Raw genomic sequence first — 26,746 nt, 5'->3', positions numbered from 1 at the left:
ATGTGTTTTTTACATTATTTAGAAAATGAACAATTTAGATTGAAGATGAAGTTCAATGTTTATCTACTATAAATTAATTTTTCAAAAATGGGCATATTGTTTTAATATGTTTATTTACATCTTTAATATATCTAACTTTAATTCAAATCTATGAATATAGTAGTATTCTGACTCTAACAATACACTTTTTTTGATAAAAGACTTCTATAGATAGTATTTACTCCTTATGAGTTCAAATATTATCATTATTTTACATTAAACATTCCAGAAAATTATTTAAAAATGAAAATCAAAGAATAGCAAAACAACGGCACTTATGTCACAGCATAACCAAAAGTCCATACAGTTTGCAAAATACACATAATTTAGATTTGTGATATTAATGAAGAATTATGCCAGGTTTACATTTTTATACTTATGATGAAGAATTATTAATGTCATCTACTCAATTGACTCACTTAAAAGTAATTCATAAGTGTCAGGAGAATGATGAGTCTTTCTACTCCAATAAATATTTATAGCCCCAAACCCACAGACAGTTCTAACCTGTCTTACAGAGCTGCCATCAGTCAGAATTGACTTGCTGGCAGTCAGTGAATGGGTGGCACTCCTAAGTGAATATTTTCTGCTTTTTAAACACTTGTACAGTAATATATTCTATTGCATTACTTTAGAGCTGTAGAATATAATTCAAATTTTAACATACTATGATGAAAGAATATCTACTTAAATACTAACTTATTGCATAGTTATAACAATAATAAATAGACATTTAAATGGTATTAATATATTAACTATTGAATTCAGAGTCAAATTTAAACTGATGTATCTCGTTAGGTAACAGTTGTATTTAATGAAGATATTTTGTGACATTTTAAAGTTAAGCAAAGATTGAAGTTTATGCCTTTTTTTAATTACAATTTACAGCTATAAGGTCAAAATTAAATTGATAATACTTTTAGTGGAACAAATGCACATGTTGACTCCATGTGAATATTTGTGGTTTATGGGGAAAGCCTTTGAAGGCAATATTTATCGGCACACGCCAAAGTACAAAGTATTCCTTTTGTTTTTTCTGAAAATCTCGCTTTCTGGGCCTTCAGGTCCACAGTGTGGCCGGCTTGCTTTGTGTTTCCATCACTTACCGTGTCGTGTAATCAAACTGCAACTGCGACCGCTTACCATGCTTTACTAACAGTAAACTTCGTGTTCTCCGATCCCTTCAACACAACGAATTAGCCAAATCCAGTTGAAGATGTATTTACTGAAGAATATCTAACTGGAGAGGATTATGATTCCCAGAGGAAACATTCTGAGGATACACTGTATGAAAGCAAAAGAATAGACGGCAGGGATTCTGATCTTCTGGTAGATGGAGACTTAGGCGAATATGATTTTTATGAATATAAAGAATATGAAGAGAAACCAACAAGCCCCACTATTGAAGAATTTGGTCCAGGTGTCCCAGCAGAGACTGATATCTCAGAAACAAGCGTAAGTCAGTGCTAGAATCTATGTACCTGTGCCTTTTAGTTTTTATAAAATTTTCATGGAAACTTTATATTCTGTCAGGTTTTAAAATGCATGTTCTATTCATTTATAAACTTTGAATATTTATTACTTCTAGAATAACTTAATCAACTTGTCTCTTAAGAATTTTCAGAGGTTTTGTCTTCTGTATTCACCCTTGGTCTTTACCATAAAGTATAAATATTGAATAGAATTCAAACCCATGTTTCTTGTCATTTAAAAGATTGAGATATAGGCTTTATTATTCTGAGTTATAAATTTAAGTTTCAGTGTTATACTATTTTATTAAAATTAACATGGTGTATCTTTATACCTTGAAATAATGAAATGAAGTCTACAAAGGTCTGTTATGTCTATTTTTCAGTGAATAATCAATCTCATTGGAAGGATCAGTATTAATATACATTCTTTTTAATATGTGCACAAAAACCTTTAATAGCTTTCTAATGAATAAAAAATACACTTTCTTAATTCATTTAGAATGTGTTTGATGAATGCATGCCTCCTCTCCCACCTCTTCTTTTTTTTTTTAATTGGAACTGACCTTATTTACTTAATGAATTTGTACTCAATAGATAAACGGCCATGGTGCATATGGAGAAAAGGGCCAAAAAGGAGAACCAGCAGTAGTTGAACCTGTAAGTATTCATGTGAATATATTTTAAAGTCAGATATACTTATTTAATTTGCATTATTGGCTAACATCACCTTAAATTATTACATATGTTTATGCATTACCATTGAAAATTCTTTTTTTCCAAAATGCTTCTAATTGAATGCTTGTATAATAGTGATATATGTGAAAGTGACGTTTCAGTAAACCAGAAAATTATGGAGATGAATTTTGAAATTGGTAAGAGACTGAGATTCAGCGAAGTATAATATTATCACCAGCAAAGGCTTAAGACACTCAAGCAGGTTTCTAACATTTGGTAGCTGCAGTATAAAAGTGCCTCCGCTCTTGGAGTTTTCATTCCAGTGATCCACAGTGCCCGCTGCTGATTTCTAGAACTAGGTATTTTTAGAAATATACTCTTTCACAGGCGCCTTAGGGGCTTAGTGGGTTATGAGTTGGGCTTTTAACCAAAAAATACAACTTACTTTTTAAATTGCCTGGCAATTATCAGAAGGCAAAAACAACAAACTTTTTAGTAATGGATTCTTACTGTAAAATACTAATCAATTGTCAAGTTGATTAAAACTATATTTAATGTTTGCATGCAACACTTTTTCTGGACTTTCTCTGTTTTCCTTGAGCAAAGGTGTGCAGGTGCCAATCTACATGCACTCATTCATATAGTAAGCATTTATTGAGCACATGCTTTGTGTTAGGGATTATTCTGGCTACTAGGGACATTATTTTACTTATTTCCATCAGTTTTTCTTACCATAGTCGCTTGTATTTTGCTATGATGCTGGGTGTTTTTATAGAATTGTTATTTCAAATACCAGTAGGATCGGTGGAGCTTCCAGACTGAGAAAAGACTAGAAACAGGGGAAATGACTGTATACTTCTGAGAGTTAGCTGATGAAAACTTATGAATTGCAGTGGAACATTGTCAGACATCATGTTGGAAGATGGGCCCCTCCCATCAGCAAACACTCAGAATACAACTGTGGAAGAACTGTCTCCTCTAAGCATAGTTAATCTTAATGATGTGAATGGAGTAACATTGTTGGAAGCATCATTTGCTGACATGGCACAACTGAAAATGAGAATAATAAATGCAAATATCTATTAATAATCAGAACATGAAATGTGTAGAGGATAAATTAGGAAAATTATAAGTCATAAAATGAAATGCATAAAGATCAATATTCTAGGCATAAGTGAGCTGAACTGTAGTGGTATTGGTTATTTGGAGTAAGAAAATCATGGTTTACTATGCTGGGAATAACAACCTCAGAAGAATAGTACTGCATTGGACATCATAAAGAACATTTTAAGACCTATCTTGAAGGATAATGCTGTCTGGTAAGATATGGTCTATGTGCCCAGAAAAAGGCCATTTACTGCAACTGTTAATAAAATTCACTCACCAACCAAAAGTTAGGGATAAAAAAAAATTGAAGAATTCTACCAACATCTAGGCATCTATGTATGCCCTTTGCCTCCTACTTCTTTACTCTTTCTTAATGTCCCACTACCATGTTCGGCCTTCATTCTGGTTTCAGTAATTCCCTTAATATAAGAGCACCTTGCTCAGCTAAATGGTCATTTCATGATATCCACCTTCCCGACCTGATCGTTGAAGACAGATGTGCGCATAAGCAAACATGGTGAAGAAAGCTGATGGTGCCCGGCTATCAAATGATATAGTGTCGGGAGTCTTAAAGGCTTGAAGGCAAACAAGCGGCCATCTAGCTCGGGAGCAACAAAGCCCACAGAGAAGAAGCACACAAGCCTGTGTGAACATGAGGTGTTCAAGGGATCAGGTAGCAGACACCAAAGAACAAAAACCATCATTGTGTGATCACCTTCCCCACATAAACACTGAAGACGAGTGTGTGCATAAGTAAATGTGGTGAAGAAGACTGATGGTGCCCGGCTATCAAGAGATATAGCGTCTGGGGTCTTAAAGGCTTGAAAGTAAACAACTGGACATGTAGCCCAGAAGCAACAAAATGCACATGGAAGCAGCACACCAATATGTGTGCTCATGAAGGGCCGAGGAGACCAGGTTTCAAGCACCAAAGGCAGGGTGGGGGGTGGGGTGGGGAAATCATATAATCGTAAATGAGAAGGGTGCATGATGGGGACCCAATGCTCATCTGTAGACAACTGGACATCCCTTGCAGAGGGGTAGTGGGGAGGAGATGAGTCACTCAGGGTTCAGTGTAGCAATAATGAAACTCACAACCTTCCTCTAGTTCTTAAACGCTTCCTCCCCCAACTTGATCCCAATTCCACCTTGCAAACCTGGTTAGACCAGAGGATGCACAGCAGTACAGATGGGAACTGGAAACGCAGGGAATCTAGGACAGATGAATCCCTCAGGACTAACGGTGAGAGTGGTTATGCCAGGAGAGAAGGGGGCGTAGAAAGGGGGAGCTTATCACCAGGCTCTACATATTACCTCCTCTCTGGGGGATGGGTAACAGAAAAGGGGGTTAAGGGAGATACCGGGCTGTGTGAGATAAGATAAAATAATAATTTATAAGTTATTAAGGGTCCACGACGGAGGGGGGAGCGGGGAGGGTGAGGAAGGGGAAAAAGGAAAATAAAGAGCTGATTCCAGGAACCCAAGCGGAAAGCGAATTTTGAGAATGATGAGGGCAACAAATGTATAAGTGTGCTTTACACAATTGATGTATGTATGTATGGATTGTGATAAGAGTTGTATGAGCCCCAATAAAATGATTTTTTTAAAGATACATCCATAATTATGATCAATTGGACTGCAATAGTTGGACAAAAGAAAGGATTAGTAATTGCAAAGCATAGCTTAGAATATGATAGAAATATAATTTGCCGATAGAATCTCGCAATACGTATTTCTTCTTTGCAAATATGTTTTATCAGCAACATAAGTGGTGACTCTGTATGTGGATCTAAAAGGAATAAGACTGCGGGTCGAGACAGTGGTGAGGCCAAATATCCTCAGTGAAAACAGAGCCAGAGCTGGAATGTGCAACACACCGTCAACGGTTCCAGGGAAGCTCAAGTTGAAGCTGAACACATGAAAACAAGTTCACAAGTCACAATATGACCTCGAATATCTCAAATCTGAATTTGGAGAGCATCTCAGGAGCAGATATTCATGCTATATTGAATAATAATAACTAAAGGTGAATGATAGTGGGGCAGGAGGAAAGAAAAATGAAAGAAGAAGAAAGCAAAAAATATACACACAGCTACAAATAAAGCTATATAAATATGCAAATGTATAAGCATATGTATATAGGTGTTTTTGTCTATACATGTACATATATGTAAATACAATAAGAAAACAGATGGACTTTGGGCTTGTACTAAAATCTCACCTCAGTAAAATGATGGTTTGTTCCAATAAAGTGGTAGTGTATGATGACTTTCCAAAATGATTGCTGAAGACAAAATGGGTGCATAAGCAAATGTAGTGAAGAAAGCTATGGTGCCCAGCTATTAAACATATAGTGTCTGGGGTTTTAAAAGCTTGTAGTCAAATGAGCGGCCATTGAGCAGGGAAGCAACAAAGCCTATCTGGAAGAAGCACACCAGCCTGTGTCAGCATGAATTGTCGATGGGAATAGGTATCTGAATTTCAAAAACAAGCAATCGAATTAATGTGAAGGATCATGGACACGGTGAAGACCCAAAACTCACCTGCAAGTCATTGGACAGGTCCTCACAGAGCGGCCACAGGGGGAAATTCAGGATGTGCTACAGCACTGATGGAACACATAACTATCCTCTGTTTCTTTAAAATTTCGTCCCCTTATTATTAAGGCTTATGTTTCACCTCATTAATACTGTCCAACTTACATATGTATATCATATGTATATCATTATGATCATTTGATGCAGGAATGCCAGGATGGATGACCCATCAGAGACAGCAAGGGAGTAATGAATTCTTGGGGATAGGGGGATTCAGTGGATGAGGAGGGGTGCAGGGATGAAAGGGGGAGCTGATAGCAATGATGACTGTATAACCCCACATGAGGGGAGCATATAACAGAATTGCAAGTGAATGGAAATATTTGATAGGGTAAGATGTCTGTGTGTATATATGCATATATATATTAACAACAAGGGATCTTGGGGTCAAGGTGGGGTAGGAGGAAATTGAGGGGAGCTGATATCAAGAGTTCAAGAAAAAAATCATTAGAAACAGATTGTAGTAGCAATTATACAATTATGCCTTTTCTATTTGAATTATGGAATGTCATGACATCTGAAAGCTCCCTATAAAATGATGAATTTTTTTAATAAGACAGTTGAAAGAAAAAAAAAACAAAGGGAAGAGACTAAAACCTGACTTTGAATTGAGAGTAGTTAAAGTGATTGGAAAGAATGAGGAGGTAAAAACGGAACAGAAAGTTCAAAAGACTACCTGAGAATACAAAATATTATAATGAACTATATAAACCCCTGGAGTTAGAAAGCCCAAAAAGAAAGAGCATGCTAACCTCTGGATGAAAGAAATGAAGAAAGAACTCAAGGGTCACGTTTCCATATTGAATGATCCTATGAACAAAATATTAAACTTTGGAGGAGACACCAGCAGATGGATGGAAATACACAGTCATTGTAACCAAAGGACTGGCAGCTGTTTGACCAGTTCATGAGCTTGCATGTATATGAGCAACAACTGATGGTACTGAAGGAAGAAATCGAATCTAAACTGAAACATTGATTGAAACCAAGACCGAAGGCCTTGGCAGAATAACAACTGAACTGTTGTGATAAGCTGATTAAGCACCCGAAGCACTCACTAGTTTAAGCATGAAATTTGGTAGAAAGCTGCCTAGCCAAGGGACTTGAAGAGATCCATATGTGTGCCAATTTCAAAGAAAGTGCACCCAACAGTATATGGAACAATAGCACTAATATAACATGCAAGTGAATTTTGCTGAGAGTAATATACATTTAGTTGTAGCAAAATATCTAAAAAGATCTTCCAGAAATGAAAACTGCATTCAGAAGAAAACAGAAAATGAGAGGTGTCATGATTGGTATCAGACGTCTCTCTACTGAAAGCAAAGAACTCCAGAAAGATGCATACTTGCATTACATGGAATATGCAAAGAAATTTTACTGTGTAATGTAATAAACTATAGATAGCATTTTTAAGAATAGAAATTGATGAATATTTGATAGTGCTCTTTAAGAACCTGTGCAGGAAACAAGAGGTAGTAGTTTGAACAGAACAAGGGACCACTGCATTGTGTAAAATCAGAAAGGTGTATTCAGGTTTTATATTTTCACTATACTTATTCAGTCTCTATGTTCAACAAATAATCTGATAAATTGGACAACAATATGAAGAATGCAGCATTGAGAGTGAAGTAAGGTTTATTAGCACCAACTATATGAAAATGATGCAACTTTGCTCAATGAAACTCGGGGAGACTTGAGGTACTTGATGAAAATCAAAGAAATGAAAACTAAGGATGGATTTCAGTTTAGTGTAAAGAAAAGCAAAACCCTTCCAACTGACCCATTTGACCACATCGCAATAAATGGGAGGAGGCTGAAGTTGTCGAGGATTTTGTTTTGCTCCGAACCATAAGCAATGAAGATGGAAGCCGCAGAAGTCCTCTTGAGAGTATTCAAAGCAGGGGTGTTTCTTTGAGGACTAAGTTGCACCTGACCGAAGCCATGATATTTTTCATGTCCTCATATGTATGTGAATGTTGGACATTGATTACGAATGACCTCAGAAGAATAGATGCGTTTGAATATTGGTGTGGATGAAGACTACTGAGAGTCCCATAGGCTGCCAGAAAGACAGCTAAATCTCTTTCCTGATGTGTGCCAGTGTGCTCCTTAGAGGCACGAATACATCCTCTCATGCTTCAGACATAATGTCGAGAGATCTCTCCTTGAAGAAGGTCATCGTGCTTGGTAAAACAGGGGCAGTGAAATAGAGGAAAGGTCTCCAGGAGATGGACTGACACAGTGGCTGCAACGGAGGACTCCAGCACAGGAACAACTGTGGGACTGGCGCAGCTCTCTGCTTGGTCTCCTTCTGCTGTGCTCAAGGTTGTGACGGCTCAGAACCTAACAAAGAAAGCATTGCCTTACATGTGTGTGAAATTGGGCCAATCAATAACAAAGACCACAGAAGAATTCATGGGTTTGAATTATGGTGTTGGAGAAGAACACTGAATTTCCCATGCACTTCCTGCCATTGAAACAAGTCCCTCTTGGAAGCAATATAGTCAGAATAGCCATCAGACGTGACGATGGCGAAGCTTCTTTTCTCAGGCATTTTGGGCATGTTCTCAGTAGAGACCAGTCTGTGCAAACGAACACTATGCTTGTTAAATTCGAGTGTCTGGAAAGAGGAAAGAGCTCCCCAGATGGATTGACATAGGGGCTGCGACACTCGGTTCAAAGAACACTAGTGTGAGTATGGGAATACTTTGTTCTGTTGTATATAAGGTCACTATGAGCTGGAACTGATGGAAAGACACTGAGAAACCATATGGGAAAGTTGACCATGTCTCCTTTTTATTTGTATATCCTTCACTAGAGCACTGAGCACATTATCTCTTGTAATGTAATGTGTCTTAATATTTCTATGAATCTAATTTTCATTTTTTGAACAATAGCAGATCCTGAACATTTATTTTCCAACCTTATCTCTCATAAACGGGTTTTCTAAATACTATATTTTTTATAAATCATTTTGTTGGAGACGAATACAACTCATCACAATCTATACAAACATCAATTGTGTAAAAGCATATTTGTACATTCGTTGCCTTCATCATTCTCAAAACATTTGCTCTCCACTTAAGCCCTTGGCATCAGCTCTTCATTTTCTCCCTCCCTTCCTGCCCCCCTCTAAATACTATTTTTTATAAGTACTATGCCAATTAAAAAAACATTAGTATGTGGCTTCTTTAAGAGTAGAACTTTCATTATTTTGAATTACCTCCTTTCCTTTTATTTAGTTGAAAAATATATTTCATGTTTTTAAAAATGTAGTGATGTTGTGATTTCTTAAAGTATTGAGCTGTATTTCTCTAGTGATGATTTTCTAATGATTTTATTTGATATATTTTTAAATGATAGGGTATGCTCATTGAAGGGCCACCAGGACCATCTGGACCGGCGGTATGTAAGCTTTTAAGAATTTTTTTTGTCTTTGATATTTTATAGTTGGAAGAAGAGTCACATTACATTTTAAGTTTACGTATTTTAGACAAGTTCGAGTATTGGATTATGGAGGTTAGACTCTTTTCAAAGAGGCTTTGACCTTCATCTTTAGTCTTCAGGTTTGGCTATTCGGTATTTTAGTGTATGTGATTAAGAATCAAATTTTATTTGAAACATTTTTTAGCCATCTAACTACCTTAGCATCTCTTAATATCACTGAATCCGCATGACACAGTTGTTGCAAAGTTGGACTCAACTGTAGGAATAATAATGAGAACGCTGTCAGAGCAACTGGGGTCTAGTTACTAGGCAGCGTTTCATTCTGTTGTACAGAGGTTGCTATTAGTCAGAACAGACTCCTGGAGCCCTAATAACAACAACCCTGAGGTTTAGGAAAGCAAAGGCCATGAAACCTTTTTCTTACAAATAGGCATAGAAGTATTTGAAGAGAGAAATGAAGATTTCTATGTTGGCTGTAAGTGTTTGGGGACTAATTGCAAGGTTGGCAGTTTGAACTCCCTTGTGGTTTCAGATTACAAATTAGGAAACCCAATGGCACAGTTATACTCTGTTTTTTAGGGTGACTGGAAAGCACACCACAAACACGAGTTGAGCATATCTGCATTACCTATTCTTCTGACGCAGTTATCATTTTCAGTACGATTTCCTATTAAGGCTAAAGTCATTCAGTGTGTTGTTATTCAAAATAATTGTACTAATTAGACCTTTTGGAAAATTCCTTTTGTCTTTTGTGGAATTAAATTTGAGTCATCTGAAATAATTATATTTTATTTTAAATATCAGTATCCTAGATGTCTTTAAATAGTTTATGTAAAAGAAAACATAAAAATACCTGTGAGATCAGTGTTTTCTGACTGTCAGCTCTGCTATCAGGTTTTGAAGTTCTCGTTGTGCAAGTCTACAATTCCTCCAATGAGAACTGGGAACCAACGTCTACCTCCGGGTCTTTACATTGGCACAACCTCCTCTCCTGTTTTCCTTGAAATGTCTATTTCCACCCTGAGAGCCTTTTAAGAGAGTAACAGTGGAGTTGCCATGAAGCTGTTTCTGTATGTTGTCTTTTCAAAGGAAGATAAATAGCATAATTGTGTTGGAGTCAAGTATAATTTTCTGGAACATGAATCAGCTCTTCTTTGAATTTAATGGGTCAGATTTTCCTGAATACTAATGAGATTAGGAATCTGAAGCAGATCATATATTTTTCTCTCCATAGGGTCTTATGGGCCCTCCAGGTCTACAAGGCCCCACTGGACCCCCTGGTGACCCTGGAGACAGGGTAAGTTAAAGGTACCCTATTACATAAGTCTACAGCATATAACACAGATGAAAAACTTTAAAGTAGTGGAGACATTTAGCATGTAACCTTCTGGTTCAGGATGGGTGCTGTATATTAATTCCTCGTATAATATTTACGTTAATTTTTATAACTATAGAAAGATTAAAACTATTCATGTTATAATTGTTAAGTAAACATTTATTCTCAATTTACATAGTGATAGGAATTCATTACTTTGGATTCAGTCCTTCATATTTTAATTTCACATATTTTCCTGAGACTCTTATAGGTATTTAATATGATACTAATAGAATGAACTACTAAATTTAAATTTATAATTTGAGGATTAAGTCGCAGATGAAATAGGTAAAATTTCCATCGAGTCTCTGTAGTCTCATCTTGCAAAACCCTCTTGCATGCACATTGTGCTCTCTATTTTTCTTCTCTTTGTCTCCATTCTTCAATACTAATACATTTGTGGGGTTTGTTTTTTGAATGGTTTTATTTTTTTCCTTTTAACAATAGTGCTAAGAAATAATCAAACATGTAAATGTTTGTTCCATTTTATACATTTGTAGTTTGAAAAGCAAATTAAAAAACTAAAATCACTGATAGAAATATTCTAAAATATTTCAGGAAATCCGATATGGTAGCTGGTAGCACGTTTAGGTCTGTAGGCATAAACAATGTACCTACAAATAGGACTTTATACAGAATTTGATTTTTTCATCTCTTATGTCCTATATAATTCACATATTTGTTTACATCTGTCACTTTAATTATACATTCTAATTATAAATTTTATTTTCTTAAGAATATTTTATAATTTGCAATTTATTTACCTTAAAACTCTATTCCAGATTATGTATTAATCCCCTTAGACTGTTGTTTTAGAATATAGACATATAAATGTGCTAAAAATTTTAGGTAATTTTTTAATTTAAAAATAATGTTATGTTTCTGGATCAGTTATTTAGCACCATTGCATATTTTAAAATCTTAAAGAGTGCCTATTAGATTTAATATTATAAATGAAATACAATCTTGTCAGACTGGAGTTAATATTACAGTCAAGCGATATTAACTTTCTTCAGAAATTATGATTTTAAAAGTGTTTCTACAAGCTTTTTTTACTTAGTGAATTGCTCAAGTTTTATGTTTTTTATATATACACTGGTTAATTTTAGAATATACCACCCCAAAGTATGACTTGAAAATCAAAAAGCCTACTTCTACTGAGAGCATATAAACATCTGCCTTGTAAGACTTAGTTACCTAATTATAGATTCAACTATTACCATCAAGACGGTTCTTACAGATGCATATATATTCAACTTTCTAATAATTGCAGGCATGTATTTGCATTTTTAACCAGATGCCATAGTCACATTGAAAGAGCTTCAAAAAGCTAGAGACAATCAAAATTAAAGAAAATGATATTTGTTCTCAAATTTTTTGAAGCCCCATTATATAAACATCTGCATTTGCACCATTTAATCATTAAGCACACATTGTAAATATTTGTTAATTATACTTTACTGAATATATTTAAATACATTCTAAAGGTATCAATTTGATTTTAAATAGTTTATCATTTACTTATTTAACTACAATATACATTTAACTCTCGTGATTCTATAACATTGATTCCCCTAGATTAGATGAGCTTTTTACCATATCCAGTTTGAGGTTCTAAGTAAATAGACTGCAAACTCCTTGGAGTATACTTTACTAATCAGGTATTATTAACATTATTCAAAAATACTACAATGGAATTCAAATATTTCTAGATATATTTAATTGAAGGGAGTAACCAATGAGGAACAAACAAATGCAAAGAAAATTGTAGAGAATTGTGCCACTGAAAGTATTTGTTTCCTAATAAATACAGACCGCTGTTTAAAATTATGCCTTTGACTTTCTTAGGGACCTCCAGGACGTCCTGGCTTGCCCGGGGCTGATGGTCTACCTGGTCCTCCTGGTACTATGTTAATGTTACCGGTGAGTCCTTTTTTGATAGAAAGATGACTTGATAGTTTCCTATTTTGCTCCTACACATAAATTGTTTCACTGTAATACAGAAAAGTCAACTGCAAATCATTCTATGGAATAGAGATACTAAAAAGCAACCAGACCAGGGAATTAATGGAAATGTTACTAAAATTATAATAAATGTTAATAATCGCATTAGAACCAAGGTGACATTGGTTTCCTAGACTTCCGCTAACAACACTTATTGGTTTAGAAAAATATCTTCCCAATCATGTGGTTTATATTAATATTAATTTTGTCAATAACAAACTTAAAATAACATTGATGTAATATTTATCATAAGATACACTAAATTTCTACCACTTGTCTGTCACTTCCTTGTATGGTGGTGGCTTGTGTGTTGCAAGATTCTGGGAGCTCTCTCAGTGGTATTTCAAATACCACCTGGGACAATCAAGGTGAACAACATTCAGCAGTGATTTTAGACTAGGAACAGACAATGAAGAACGTATAGATTATCCATTTCCAAGGAATTATACATGGAAAACCGTAACTAGCAAATTAACAGTGTCACATAGTGGAAGTCTCCTGACTAGCACTAGGACACTGTCAGGTACGTACAGTGCTGGAAGAGAACATTCAGGTTGGAAGGCATTCCAATTGTGGCTGCATCTCCAGGGAAAGTAAACTGTAAAGACAGGAATGGAGCACAGCTTCTGAGACCTTCATTTACTGAGAGGCAAGACTCAAAAGAAGGAGAGTGAGCGAGAAACAGGTGTGAGTAATCAGAATTTGGAAAGTGAAGCACGTACCTAGGAAAATTGTTGTCGTGAAAAGTGATATGAACTGTGTAAACATGCATAACACAGTCTAGGTGTTAGTGAGCTGTAATTGACTGGTATTGTCCTTTTTGAATCAGGCAGTCATATAATTTAGTATGTCACTAATGACAAATTTAAGATGAATAATGTCCCATTTGTCGTCAAGAAGGCCATTTAAAGCTCTAACTGGACGTACAGTGTTATCTGTGATAGGATAAAATCTATCCAAATGCAGTCAATACAATTATTCTTCAAATGGACACGCCTACTGCTGAAACTAGTGGTGAAGAACTTGAACAAGTCAACCAACATTGTCAGTCTGAAATAGATTAAGCATGCAGTTCAAGATGTATTATTGATTGTTGGCATTGGGAACGCACAAAATGGAAACAAAAATGATAGAACAATAGTCAGAAAATATGGCCTTTGTTGCAGAAATGAAGCTGGAGGCAGCATTATAGAATTTTACAAGACTGATGACTTCATCCCTTTTTCAACAATACAAATGGGGATTGTATACTAGAACTAATCCAGATAAAATAGACAAGAATCAAATTGACTACATCTGTGGGGAGGTGGAAAAGTTTAATGTCTTCCAGCAAAAGTAGGCCAGAGTCTGATTGGACTATGCTATCACGCAGAGTTGGTCCTTTGACACTAAATTGAGAGAACCCGAGGAGCTGTGGAGTGACATCATACATGAAGAGAGCAAAATAGTATTCAAGAGACAAGAAAGAAAGAAAAAATCAAAGAGGATGTCTAAAAAGTCTCTGACACTTTCTCTTGGTTATAGAGTAGCTCAAGCAAATGGAAGAATCAAAGCACAAGAGTTGAACAGAAAATTTCAAAGGGCAGCTCCAGAAGACAGAGTAAAGTAATGTATTATAATGCAATGTACAAAGACCTGGAGTTACTAACCAAAAAGGAAGGACACACTAGTGTATCTATCTCAAGCTGAAAGAATGGAAGAAAAACTTGAGGCATTGAGTTGCAATGTTCAAAGATTCCCTTGGGAACTATTGAAAATGTAGGAAGCATCAAACGAAGATTAGAGAAATATACAGTCACTATATTAAAGTGAACTTGTCTATATTCAACTATTTCAAGAGCTATCACATGAGCAGGAACAAATAGTACTGAAGGAAAAAGTCCAAACCTCACTGAAGGTATTAAGAAAAGTCAGGCTCCCCAAATTGAAAGAATACCAGCTGATGGAGCACTGGACGCACTCATTCTTCTGCTAGGAAGAGAGCTAATTGGCCAACTGAAGTGGTCCTTATTTGTGCCCATACAAAGCAACATGACTTAATATAACGTGAAAATTATAGAACAATATCATCGATATCACATGTAAGTACATTTTTGGCCACAGATTCCTTAAACAAAGTTTTCAGCATTACATTGACAGAACGTTACCAGAAATTCAAGCCAGATTCAGAAAAAGACATGGAACAGGGATATCACTGCACATATCAAATAGATCTGGGCTCAAAGCTGGGAATACCAGGGAAATGTTTATTTGATTTTTATTGATTATGCAAAGTATTTGAATGCATGCATCATAAATCTATTCATAATATTGTGAAGTATGGGAATTCCAGAGCACTTCCTTGTCCTCATGTATATGGTTCAAAAAGTAGTCATTTGAACTGAATAAGGAATGCCACATAGTTTAAAACCAGAAAAGTGTGTGTCAGGGTTGGAACCTTTTAGGATACTTATTTAATCTAAGGGTCAAACAATTAAAGAAACTTGTTTGGTGAAAGTGAGAAGGATTTGTAGAACTTGCTGATGAGAAGAAAGGATTGGGCCTTCAGTGTGGATTACAATTCTCAAATGGACCAAGGAGGACCATGTTAAATGGAGAAAAGATTGAATATGCCAAGGATTTTGTCTTGATTAGATCCACAATCAATGCTCTTGGAAATAGCAGATCAATTGATGCATTGCACTGGGTAAATCGGCTGCACAAAATCTCTTTAAAGCTCAAAGATGTTACCCTTCAGACTAACGTGTCCCTGAGACCAGCATGATATTTTCAATTGCCCTATATGCATGTAAAAGTTGGACATTGAATAAGGACAACCAAAGAAGAGTTCAACTATTTGAATTTTATGCTGACAGATTATTGCAAGATCCATTGACTTACAACAAACCAAATCGCCTGTCGCTGAAGAAGTAGCAACCACAATGCTGCTTAGAAACGAGGATGGGGAAGCTTTCTCTTACATACTTTGGGCATACTATCAGGAGAGAGGAGTTCCTGGAAAAAGCCATTATGCTTGGTCAGAGAGAAGCTGCCATGGAGTGAGAGTCTTGACAAGTTGGGTGCACACAGTGGCTGGGACAATGGGCTCAAGCATGAGTACAATTGTGAGGTTAGCGCAGGACTTAGTGGTTGGAACCCAAGATTAGAACTGACGGGGCAGCACCTCACAACAACTTGAGACTGCTTCAAGGTAGGTCATTCCCCACTGTTCATTACTCATTTGCTTTACCAAAACACTCATTTTAGGTTATTTAGTGTAGTTTTCTGGAAAAATAAAATGATTAATCAAACAGAATAAACAAAATGTCAAGAAATGAGCACTTTGGATAAAAACATGACTCATACTTGAATTTGAGTTAAAATTAAAATAGGCTTTAGCTTTTGTGGAGAAGTTAGTAGGAAGAATCACATTTTTAATAAGATTACTGGAGTACTGTCAAGCAAAATGAAAATATGCCAAGAATAATATTCTCTATGTTTTTGGGGAGTCCAAAGTTTGGCACCACCAAAGAAAGACTAATCTATAACCACCACTGAATTTAGTGCATTTGAAATGTTCACAAATAAATTAACAGAATGTATACTTTATATGTATAAAAATATATGAGGTTTTATTTAAAATTGCTCAAAAGTTGTAGAATTTAGAATTGGAAAGGAGTCTGTAATATGTTCCCTGTACAAATGAGCAATAGTAACCTCAACCATTGCTGTATGGCTAGAGGAGCTTATTAGAATGAATGTAACACACTAGAAGTTTTCTTGGATTTGTCAAATTACAGTAACTTAAATAAGTAGGTTTCATGTAATGGTCAAGACACCCAATCAGACATATTTATCAAAAACTGATTTTGAGCTCTTTATGTTGATTCTTCCTAGTTTCGGTATGGTGGGGATAGCTCAAAAGGACCAACCATCTCTGCTCAGGAAGCTCAGGCTCAGGCAATCCTACAGCAAGCACGGGTAAGCAAGAATGAGCATGCGTCCCCAAACCTCATTCTATCTCTATCGAATGTATGCCGAGCTGTGCTGTGTGTGTATTTATGTGTGGGCCTGTGTTTATAGAATTTGGTAACATGAAAACCTGAATGCTTACTCCTGAATACTATATTGCATATAGGTGGAAAGCTTAACAAATTTTGTTGACTCTTTCTAGTAGTGAGATTTTCTTTTCTTAATGTTACAGTTAGTAATTTAACCCTTATAATATTATCATTATATGACTGAATACCATCGTAGCACACAAACTTATTTTCATTTAAGATATAGCTCTTCTTATATTTTACATGCAGTTTTTTAACCTCTGTAAAGTATAAGTCTGTGAGTTTAAATAGAAATAAGATAATACAATTTGAAGAAACATTTATTAATTTTGCATATAATTTAAGAAAAAAATTAAGTCCACTAAACTGTTTCACAGACATTATTTCATATGAAATGAATAAATCTTCAAGTACATTCCAAAGGTATCATTGTATAATCTTCAGTCTTTTGAGTTGCCTGCACAGTGAAGTGGGTTATGCTTTGGGCTGCTAAATGCAAGGTCCAAAGTTCTATTCCACTAACTGCTTCCATAAAGGTAGTCTTGGAAACAGGGGCAGTTCTTCCTATCCTGTGGAATCACTAAGAGTAGGAATTTACTTAATAGCAATGATTGTAATATTTTTACAAAAATATATTAGCTAAGAGTCATCATCAGTTTATAACCCTTTATAAATTGAGAATTACAATTTTCTGTAGCTTTATAAAACATATAAAGGAAATTTTTAAAATTAGACACACTGTACACAGTATATTTATAAGAACACTGAATAATATATCAGAAAAGAATTGGAAAGTCTATAATACTTCATTCCTGGTGAAAGGAAGAAAGGATATTGTTGGTATGCATATGTTACCTGCTCCATACCTGGCATAAGTTGGTTTGTGGTAACATTTAATTCAAGAAAAAAAATTCATGTGTCTTTAAAGGGTTTGAAAATATAAATGACAGTAGTAATCCATTCCCAACAATTGTTTATATATTTCTTCCATATTTTAAATTGACTAGGTTTCATACTTTTTTATATCATGTGTAAATATAGTGAAAATTAAATCTACATGAGACGTTGGGACAACAAAAATGCAAAGTATTTTAAAATTACTAATTATTCCTACAATTTATGTCACAAATTGTTTTGCTTGGAACAAACCTAAAGGTGCTTATTTGACCATAAATATATGATGAAGTTGTTGCTTTCCTCTTATCAGTCCTATTCACCTCCTTGAAAAGCAGGAAGGGAGCCTTTTGATTCCAAAATTTTAGATATTAAATATCAACAATTAAGAAATATATTGTCAACATTTAATGGTCAGCTAGTAGTAGAACTTTGATAATTCTACTTTTCTCATCCGTGTACTTTTGAAATATAATTATGCACATTAATTCTATTATATATTACAGTTTTTTTATGAGTGCTATGATGTAGCTAAATATTTTCCTGTCAGTTTAATAATATTTTAAAAGAAGCAGGTCCTACTAATTTATCATCTGTGTAATTTTTTTTCCTGTACTCTAAGTGATCCAGTTTTCCAAGTGTGCTCAGTTTGCATTTCTAATATTCAATGTAACAATAATGTATGCAAACATGATTATATCTGTAATGTTGGAATATATTTTTGTTATATATTATTACATCTTCTAAATTTGATATTTATTTTAAAATATTCACATTACACTTCCTAATCATCTTTGCTACATGCTTTTAATTATAATTTGCCATAAAGTGTTGCTGAAAAATTTTTACTTTTTCAGTTCTAGAAGTATTTTCCGTGAGCATTTCTCACCTGTATTTCAGAGCAGAAGTTCATGGAATACTCTGAGCTGTATTTCAGAACAGTAAAATTACTAGGCATCGCATTTGTTATTTTAACTTTAAGATTTATTATTAAAAAGCTATTATGTATAAATTACAGCTGCTTAAAATATGTATATATGAATTACAATTGCTTAAAATATCTGTTTTGTATACAGCACTTTTTCATTCTAGAAATATGTAGTCCTTGAGTAATCTGGCACTCTTTCTAGCAAGTAGCTAGAAAGATAATTTACTTAGGAGTAGCTTGAACAAGTGAGTAATATACTTGTTCTTTAATATATTCTTCCAGGATTAAATTTCTGAAATTGATGGTTTTATTTCCTAGATTGCTCTACGAGGCCCACCTGGACCAATGGGTCTAACTGGAAGACCGGGTCCTGTGGTAAGTTACTAAAAAGACCACACGCTACAATTCCATTAGTACAGAATTCATGGACACCTTTTTCCAGGCATTGTTCATTTATCTGACTGATGAAAATCCTTATGCCTTATTTTGAATCAATTAAAAGTCTATTTTAACTTAGGCTTCAATAAGTTTCTATGAAAGTATTTTCAATTTTGAAATTTAATATAAAATCAATAAAATGAAAATACTCATATCACTAAGAGTAATGTGCCCATCTATTAATTTCAGAAAATTTAATTATGATCACCTTTAAATTTCATCAATATCTTGTTTCAACTTTAAATTAAACATAATTTGAAATTTTACAAATAAAAATATATTCTAGTTCAGGGAAAACTGTTATACAACCTTAGTTACAGCACTTCCTGATGAAATCAGAGACTGTAGTCTTCAATTTGAATTACAACTTGATGTCATCCAAGCCAAACTCACTACCCTTGAGTAGATGCTGACTAATAGAGACCCTGCTGTGGGTTTCCCAGACTGAATTATGGGATTAGGAAGCCCAGTCTTTGAAAACAGAAATCTTCACAAGTGGACCAATAGATAAAGAAAAGATTGAACTTGTCCAGAATTTCATTGTATTTGCATTCACAATTAATGCTCATTTAAGTATCAATCACGAGAGAAAAAAAAGAAACAGGTGACACATTGCATTGAGAGAATCTGCTGTGCAACGTGTTGAAGACAAGATGTCAGAAGGACTAAGTTGCCCTGACCGAAGTCAGGGTCAACTGCCTCCTCTGTATTTGAGCATTGGACAGTTAATCAGGAAGACTGGGAGTGGTTCATTCAGTTGTACCTAGGGTGTCCAGATATGTTGTAATTGACTGGCAGCAACTACCAACAGCAGTGTTGCATTTGGTTATTCCCCTGTAAAAGACCTCTTTAAAGTGTTAAAAAGCAAAGATGTCACTTTGAAGACTAAGATGTGCATGCTCCAAGCCATAGCATTTTCAGTCAATTCATATGCTTATGAAAGTTCAACACTGAATAAGAAATGCTAGAAAATAATTGCTGCATTAGAATTACGGTGTTGGCAAATATCGTATATACTAGTGTATAAGCCGAGCTTTTCAGCACATTTTAATGTAGTTTTTGTGGTTCAAATTAGGTGCCTTGGCTGTCACTGAGTTGGCTTATTCTCAAGTATATGCAGTAATACGAAATTAACATGGACTTCCAGAAGAACTCACTACCTTCTAGTTAATTACAGAAGAACAGAAATAATGCTTCTTAGACAAGAATATGATGAGCCTTTGTCTGTCAAACTTAATCCATGTTCTCAAAAAGCGCCAGTCTCTGGCAAGGGCATCATGTTTGTCAAAGTAAGGGGTTGGCAAACACGGGAAGAACCTTGCCAGTTTAGATTGACACAATGTCCCTGTCTTCTAGTCTCGGTAGACTAGAGAGAAACAAGTTCATAAGCATGCATATGTATATAAGAAAGAGATGTAGATACAAGAGCAGTTGAATATTGAGAAAATATCCCAGCCCAGTGCAGATCAAATCCATGAGTCTGATATTAGCCATATGTCCAATACCAATCAATAAAGGACTCTGCAGACTCACGGAACACAGGCTGATGCCGAAGGCAGAAACAACACAGGCCAGTGGGAGAGAAGTCTTGTGGACCCGGTGGTGGTGTAAGCACTACAGTGCTGGCAGGGGCCTTCATGTGGCTCCTCCAGCTCGGGTTACTACCATAGTCCCATGTGTCTCATCAGTAAAGTGTCTCCCAGGGAGTGAACAGACAGAGAGAAGTGTCTCCCCACTCCAAGGAGACAAAACAGGAATTCCCAGAATTCTCAGGAGAAAGCCATGCCCACACAGAGGACTCATTGGTTATATTTTGATTGACAGACCAGACCAGCCCTTCACTGGTAATCCTCTCAAATTGACAGAAGATTTTGTAACTACCACACCCTGCAACAATGAAATGAAAGCTAACAGAAATTGTGAAGATGGCACAGGACCTGGCAGTGCTTCATTCTGTTGTATGCAGAGTTACTATGATTTGCAAATTATTCAACAGCATCTAAGAATAATAACACATATTAAAGAAAGGAATTGAGAAGGAAAACAATTTCTCCCCCTTTTCATAATTTCATTTTTTAAATATCTTTTGTCATACACTATTGAATGATTATTGATTTTGAGTATTGATTCTAAAGTCTATAAAGTCCCTGTTATTTTAAAATTTAGAAAGTAACTGCTTATATATATATTTTGTCATAAATATATATATACTCTTTAAATGGAAACATGTTAAAGGCTAATGAAATTCTATATTATATAATATATAGGAAACATGGAATTTTAAAATTCTTATTCTTTTACAATCAGACATCATCTGACAATATTTATAATATGTGTTTGGACAAAGTTTATTATTAAGTCTTATAATCTATTGAATAGTTAATATTTATAATTCGAGAGCATAACGCATTGAAATAATTAAAATAAATTGTCTGTTCATCAGTTGCATTCAATTCAGTGATTAATAATCTTATTATAGAACCTCTGGTATCTTTTGGAAAAAATCCATCGCAAGAATTCTTCATCGGAAGACTGAAAATTATTCCTGCAATTTCCAAGATTAAAACGTTGTTACTTGGGTTGCCATATTCCTTGGAAGTCGTAAGGATTAGTCAGTCATTTCACTTGGGAGCCACAAGGAGGCTCTAGCTATCTGTCTTTTCAAGATTTAGAATAATTCTTAATTTTGCTGTACTTTGATTTAATGTATTATTTATTTGAATATGTACTGATTTTAATAAACGATAAGTGTCTTAAATCACTAAGTGCATTGTATATTAAATAATTTTAAGTACCATGTCCAATATAATATCCTGCAACATTTTGCAGGGGCTAAATATCCTATAATTATTTTTTCAAACAAATTTCACCCATTTAAAATGACCTTGTCATTTTTTGTTTGTTTTTTCCTGTTAATGTATAAGGGTTGTGTTGTATAGTCTGAATTATGTAAAACATTTTAGCAAGTGTTTGCTCTAAAGTGGGGGCAGAAATTCAGTCTGGGAAATGTGCTTTGAAATTACTTGAAGACATTTGTGATGCAGTCTGTTCTTGACTTCTCATTGCTCGACAATTCAATATATGAGACTTTTTAGTGTAAAAGCAATAACGTTTTTTTCCAAGGCATTGTTGTGTAAATGGGCTCAGTGACTCTGGACTTAATGAAAATGTCTTGCCTCTGATATTGCCCATTGCTATTGAGCCAATGCATGCTGTAGGATTTCTGAGGCTTACCCAAGGGACAGAGAGCTTCATGTTTCTCCTGAGGGAGTGGCTGTGGGATTGAACCACCGTGTAGTTCTCAGGCTAAGGTTTACCTGACAGCACCATACTACACCGTAGAATAATACCTCTTATTTCAAGTGCACTATGTGTGCAAATATTGGGGAAAATTTCAATGTGGTTTTGAGGTTGACTTCATGGAAAAGAATTTCTATAAAAATACAGAGGATTTTGTCCTCATTTCTTCTTTTTCCTTCTTTTGCCCTCCCTTCCTTCCTCCATTTTCATAGTTTCTTTCTTTGGAGTGTTTTTGTGTAGTCATATCAAAATAGCACTTAAATGTAATTCATCTACTGGAAGAAAATCAGCATACTTTAAAAAGACATTTACATAAAAAATTTGAAATTTTAATTTAGTATCTGATAAAACCAGGATTTGGTGGTGGGTTATCTTTTGGATACTGCTTAGTTATTTAACGAGCAAATGATAGGATAGGAGAGGTAGAATCTTGTCAAGTGGAAGGACTCATATATGCACTTTTTGTCCTTAGGGGGGACCTGGTTCATCTGGGGCCAAAGGTGAGAGTGGTGATCCCGGCCCTCAGGTAAAGAAAAGTTAGATATGTTACTCAGATGTTTTAGAAAATATTTTAATTTATAAGAGGTTTAAAATATCTGCATTTGTTAAATTAGTAAATGACTTACAGCATTTATATAACCTATTTTATTTGAAGAGTCTTTAGATTCCACCGTAAATTCGTGATGTGACTAATTTAAAACAAGCACTAAATGTGCATTTTGTAGATGATCAAAGACACATATACCAGACATTGTGCTTAAAGAAATGTAGGCATATATAGGAGAGGGCATCAAAAAGTGAAGGAAAAGAAGTTGGAAGGAAAGGGGATTATGATAAATGACTCACATTTTACCTAAGGGATGCAGCAAGCTCCCAAGTTAATATGAGAATAATACGAACAACTGGGGATTTTTTAAAGATGAAAACCACATTTTATTGCATATATTTAAATGTATTCGTGTTTCTATATATAAGCTTTACAAAATAATAAGATTTTTTGGCAAAAAGTCACTTAGAAAAGAATCTTTTCTTAGCTTCTGTTTTATCACCATTTGTATTTAAGAAATAATTTTCTTTTACTTAAATGAATAGTTGCATGAAAGCAAAGATCAAGCGAAGCCTGTCTCACTTCCTAAAGCTATGTGTGCGTATGTGCAAGTACTCATTCATAAGGAATTCTTTGCAGTCGTTTAATTGTGCTGTTTTGTTCCAGGGTCCTCGAGGTGTCCAAGGACCGCCTGGGCCCACAGGGAAAGTTGGGAAAAGGGTATGGATGATTTTCTTTGGATGGTAGAGGGGATTTTAGTGGCATCGGTTGTCTTGCTGGGAATCTCCATCGCTTGCTTATGCTTTTGTATCGTCAGGGTCGTCCTGGTGCTGATGGAGGCAGAGGAATGCCAGGAGAACCTGGGGCAAAGGTCAGGCATTCCCACATTTTCCTACTAAGGTCTTTCTTGCATGCCAGTTCACTCCTGAACATTTTATACTTTAAGATAAAACTTCATGATAGGGAAGAATATGTCATAATCAAATTTTAGTACAGATATAGTCTGGAAATGCAAATGATGATGGTGATGATGAAGATAGTGATAGAGATGATGATGATGATGATGACGATGATGATTTTACAGGGAGATCGAGGATTTGATGGACTTCCAGGTCTACCTGGTGACAAAGGTCACAAGGTAAGATATATCATTTTGTTACTTTTTAAGAAGGCATAGTAGGAATTTTATGTAATTTTAGAAATTGATTTACTTTAAGATATCAGAAGTAGAAAACTAATATGAAAGATTTCTAAATTAATTTAATGAAATATTGCATTCAAGATGCTTTTAAAGTTAGAGAGGTAAAATTATATATATGAAATTTATGCTAGTTCTCTAGTTATTCTTAGAAATTAAAATATTTCTTGTATACAAACATACTTTGAAATGGAGACTTTAGGAATATGTATGGGGAGACTTCAAAGAGTTTATGGAAAAATAAAATAAGGAAACAATGGATGTTTCCACAAATATTTTGTAAAAGTTCTCTCATATCTGAAAATTTTGTATTAAGAGAAGAGCAAATATAGAAATTTAACATTGTCTCTAAATTTTCACAATTGCCTCAACCTTTCTCATATATTATTTGTATGCAAATATACTGAAAAGAAGATATCTGTAGGCTGTGTGCCTTTAATACAATATTACTGTCTCACTCATTCACTGTCATGGTGTCAACTCTGACTCATACCCACCCCATAGACAGAGTAGAACTTCCCCCAGGTTTTTGAGAGTATAATCTTGTAGGGAAATAGAAAATTTCATCTTTATCCCATAAAGCCATTGGTGGTTTTGAACTGATTTGCCTCTGATTAGCCTTCCAAAGCATAACCTACCTTACCACCAGGGATCTTTAATCCTACTGGAGACCGTGCATTTTATTATTGCCATTAGATGATGCTATAGCCACCCCAAGCTATCACCTTGGTGAAGTTATGAGCTTTCAAGCCTATATGAGTTTTAAACTTTCTAAAGCTAAATTAACTACCATGCTGAATAGCAATCTATTACGTATTTATATTATGACATCTATGAGAATCTTCCAAATTAAGCAAAGTGTGCTCTCTCCAAAAAAGTACCTTTTGAATAACTGCATTTTGAAATACAGACAGAGCAGTCAGCCATAAGGTAAATTGGATGAGAAATTTAAACTCTGTAAATATCCAGCAAAAATAGCATGTGCCTAGCATGTATAAATTTACATATCGAATTTCATGTATCAAAAAATCCACCCTAATGCATACCGCTAGAGTAGTGCTTTATTAACATAAACTTTTGCAGAAGCAGACGAAAGTATAAAATTGTGTTGAAATTAGCAAAGTTTCTCCATTTGAAAACAATGTTTAGCCTAAACACTTCTTAAATGGTTTAATGGCTAATCATCTGAATGTCATTTCAGATATTGTATTTTAACTTTTTCTGTATTTCAGATTATGGAAACATGTTATTTTCTAGAAAACTTGTATGCAAAGCCAATTAATATTATAAAATTGTAATCTATCTATGAAGTGATCTGAAACAAATAAAGCCTATTTTTTTCCCTCTATACCCTCTGTTGTATTTGGCTGGAAGGGCTTCCTTTAGACCTGTAAGTACTGTGTTTCATGCCATCTACTAACACGGCTGTTTACTTCACAGGGTGAGCGAGGTCCTCAAGGTCCCCCTGGAGCTCCTGGAGAAGACGGAATGAGGGTACACAACATACATTGAATTAAGCAGTAGGGAACTGAGTCATGTTGAAATGCACTGTCTAATGGCATCATCCTCACATCCATTCTGCCAATGACAGGGAGAAGACGGAGAAATAGGACCACGGGGTCTCCCGGGAGAAGCTGTAAGTATCTTTGGTTTTTAGTAGCCTGTCTTTTGAGTAATAGTGCCCACTAATCTACATATAACTAATTTCTTTGGCAAACTATGGTACATAGTGTGGTCTCCTGTGACCAAACCAAATAATTTTAACATAAAAAAGGGAAAGAATACATAAAATTCTATTTTTGTTATATAGAAAATCTTAGGGAACTGAGAGAGGAAAATGTAGAAGATAACATATCCCACCTCTAAAATCTTTCTAGTTGTTTTTTTCCTCTATTTAAAAAAAAATCAAGAGCTCTAATATATACATATATATTTGTAGTTATTAAGCTAAATGAACCTATTGACTCTAAGGAGAAAACAAGAATGCTACAATGATTATATATCAGAAAAGAAATACAATACACTAGATCACATATATCCTCCCCCATGAGCATTTTATATATGCTAGGTAAAAGACTAGACCCAAATTCCCCTGCTAATTTTAATTCTAGTTTGCCACTTGACAGAGTCTCTCCAGACAAATTCCATAGTCCAAGTAAATAGAAGAGACGGTAATTGTTTTACCATTTTCAGTGAGGGAGGGAAAGAAGGAGAAATAAATTCAACAAAGTAGAAATAATAGGAAAATTTCCCTCTAAGATATGCTTTCTAAAATCTGCACATTTATTCAACTATTTGTTTATTTGCTTCAGTGAGTAATCTTTCTCAAAATGAGATAATCCTAAATGTAAAATAAATGAGGATTTGCACTCATAGTTGTATAATTTTTTCTGATTTAATAATAAAATTCAGGAATGCCATTCAAATTAGAAAATTATATAAAGTTGACTTATGCAAAGGTTTAAAATGTCTATTTTTTAATTTCTTAAATTTTTAAAAATTTCTTAAATTTTTGTGTAAGTCTGTAGAATAAAAAAATATGGTATCTGTAATAAAAGTTGCTGTTTCTCATTCTGGATTTTAGATTAGGATTAATACTTTATGTTTCTGTTAAATTAAAAATTTTATTTTGAACACAATTTCTGTGCATTGAAAGACATGCAAATAACTATACTCTAGACA

The 26,746-nt window shown here is 34.8% G+C and overlaps 1 protein-coding gene across 2 annotated transcripts in view; it reads left to right on the top strand.

The window, feature by feature from the left end:
• The window catches only part of COL11A1 (collagen type XI alpha 1 chain), a 251,063-nt gene that overhangs the window by 90,357 nt on the left and 133,960 nt on the right, over positions 1 to 26,746 (top strand). The window contains exons 8-20 of one of the 2 annotated variants that reach the window (XM_075558828.1): positions 1,240 to 1,494; positions 2,106 to 2,168; positions 9,257 to 9,298; positions 10,575 to 10,637; positions 12,564 to 12,638; positions 16,596 to 16,679; positions 18,900 to 18,956; positions 22,792 to 22,845; positions 23,533 to 23,586; positions 23,684 to 23,737; positions 23,951 to 24,004; positions 25,505 to 25,558; positions 25,656 to 25,700. In XM_075558828.1, coding sequence (XP_075414943.1) covers positions 1,240 to 1,494; positions 2,106 to 2,168; positions 9,257 to 9,298; positions 10,575 to 10,637; positions 12,564 to 12,638; positions 16,596 to 16,679; positions 18,900 to 18,956; positions 22,792 to 22,845; positions 23,533 to 23,586; positions 23,684 to 23,737; positions 23,951 to 24,004; positions 25,505 to 25,558; positions 25,656 to 25,700 — 954 coding nt within the window. The remainder of the gene's footprint in view (positions 1 to 1,239; positions 1,495 to 2,105; positions 2,169 to 9,256; positions 9,299 to 10,574; positions 10,638 to 12,563; positions 12,639 to 16,595; positions 16,680 to 18,899; positions 18,957 to 22,791; positions 22,846 to 23,532; positions 23,587 to 23,683; positions 23,738 to 23,950; positions 24,005 to 25,504; positions 25,559 to 25,655; positions 25,701 to 26,746) is intronic. The other variant, XM_075558829.1, reaches the window with a different exon arrangement.

Source organism: Tenrec ecaudatus, chromosome 1 (genome assembly GCF_050624435.1).
Source record: "Tenrec ecaudatus isolate mTenEca1 chromosome 1, mTenEca1.hap1, whole genome shotgun sequence".
In the NCBI taxonomy this organism is placed as follows: Eukaryota; Metazoa; Chordata; class Mammalia; order Afrosoricida; family Tenrecidae; genus Tenrec; species Tenrec ecaudatus.
This window is presented reverse-complemented; position numbering and strand designations above follow the sequence as displayed.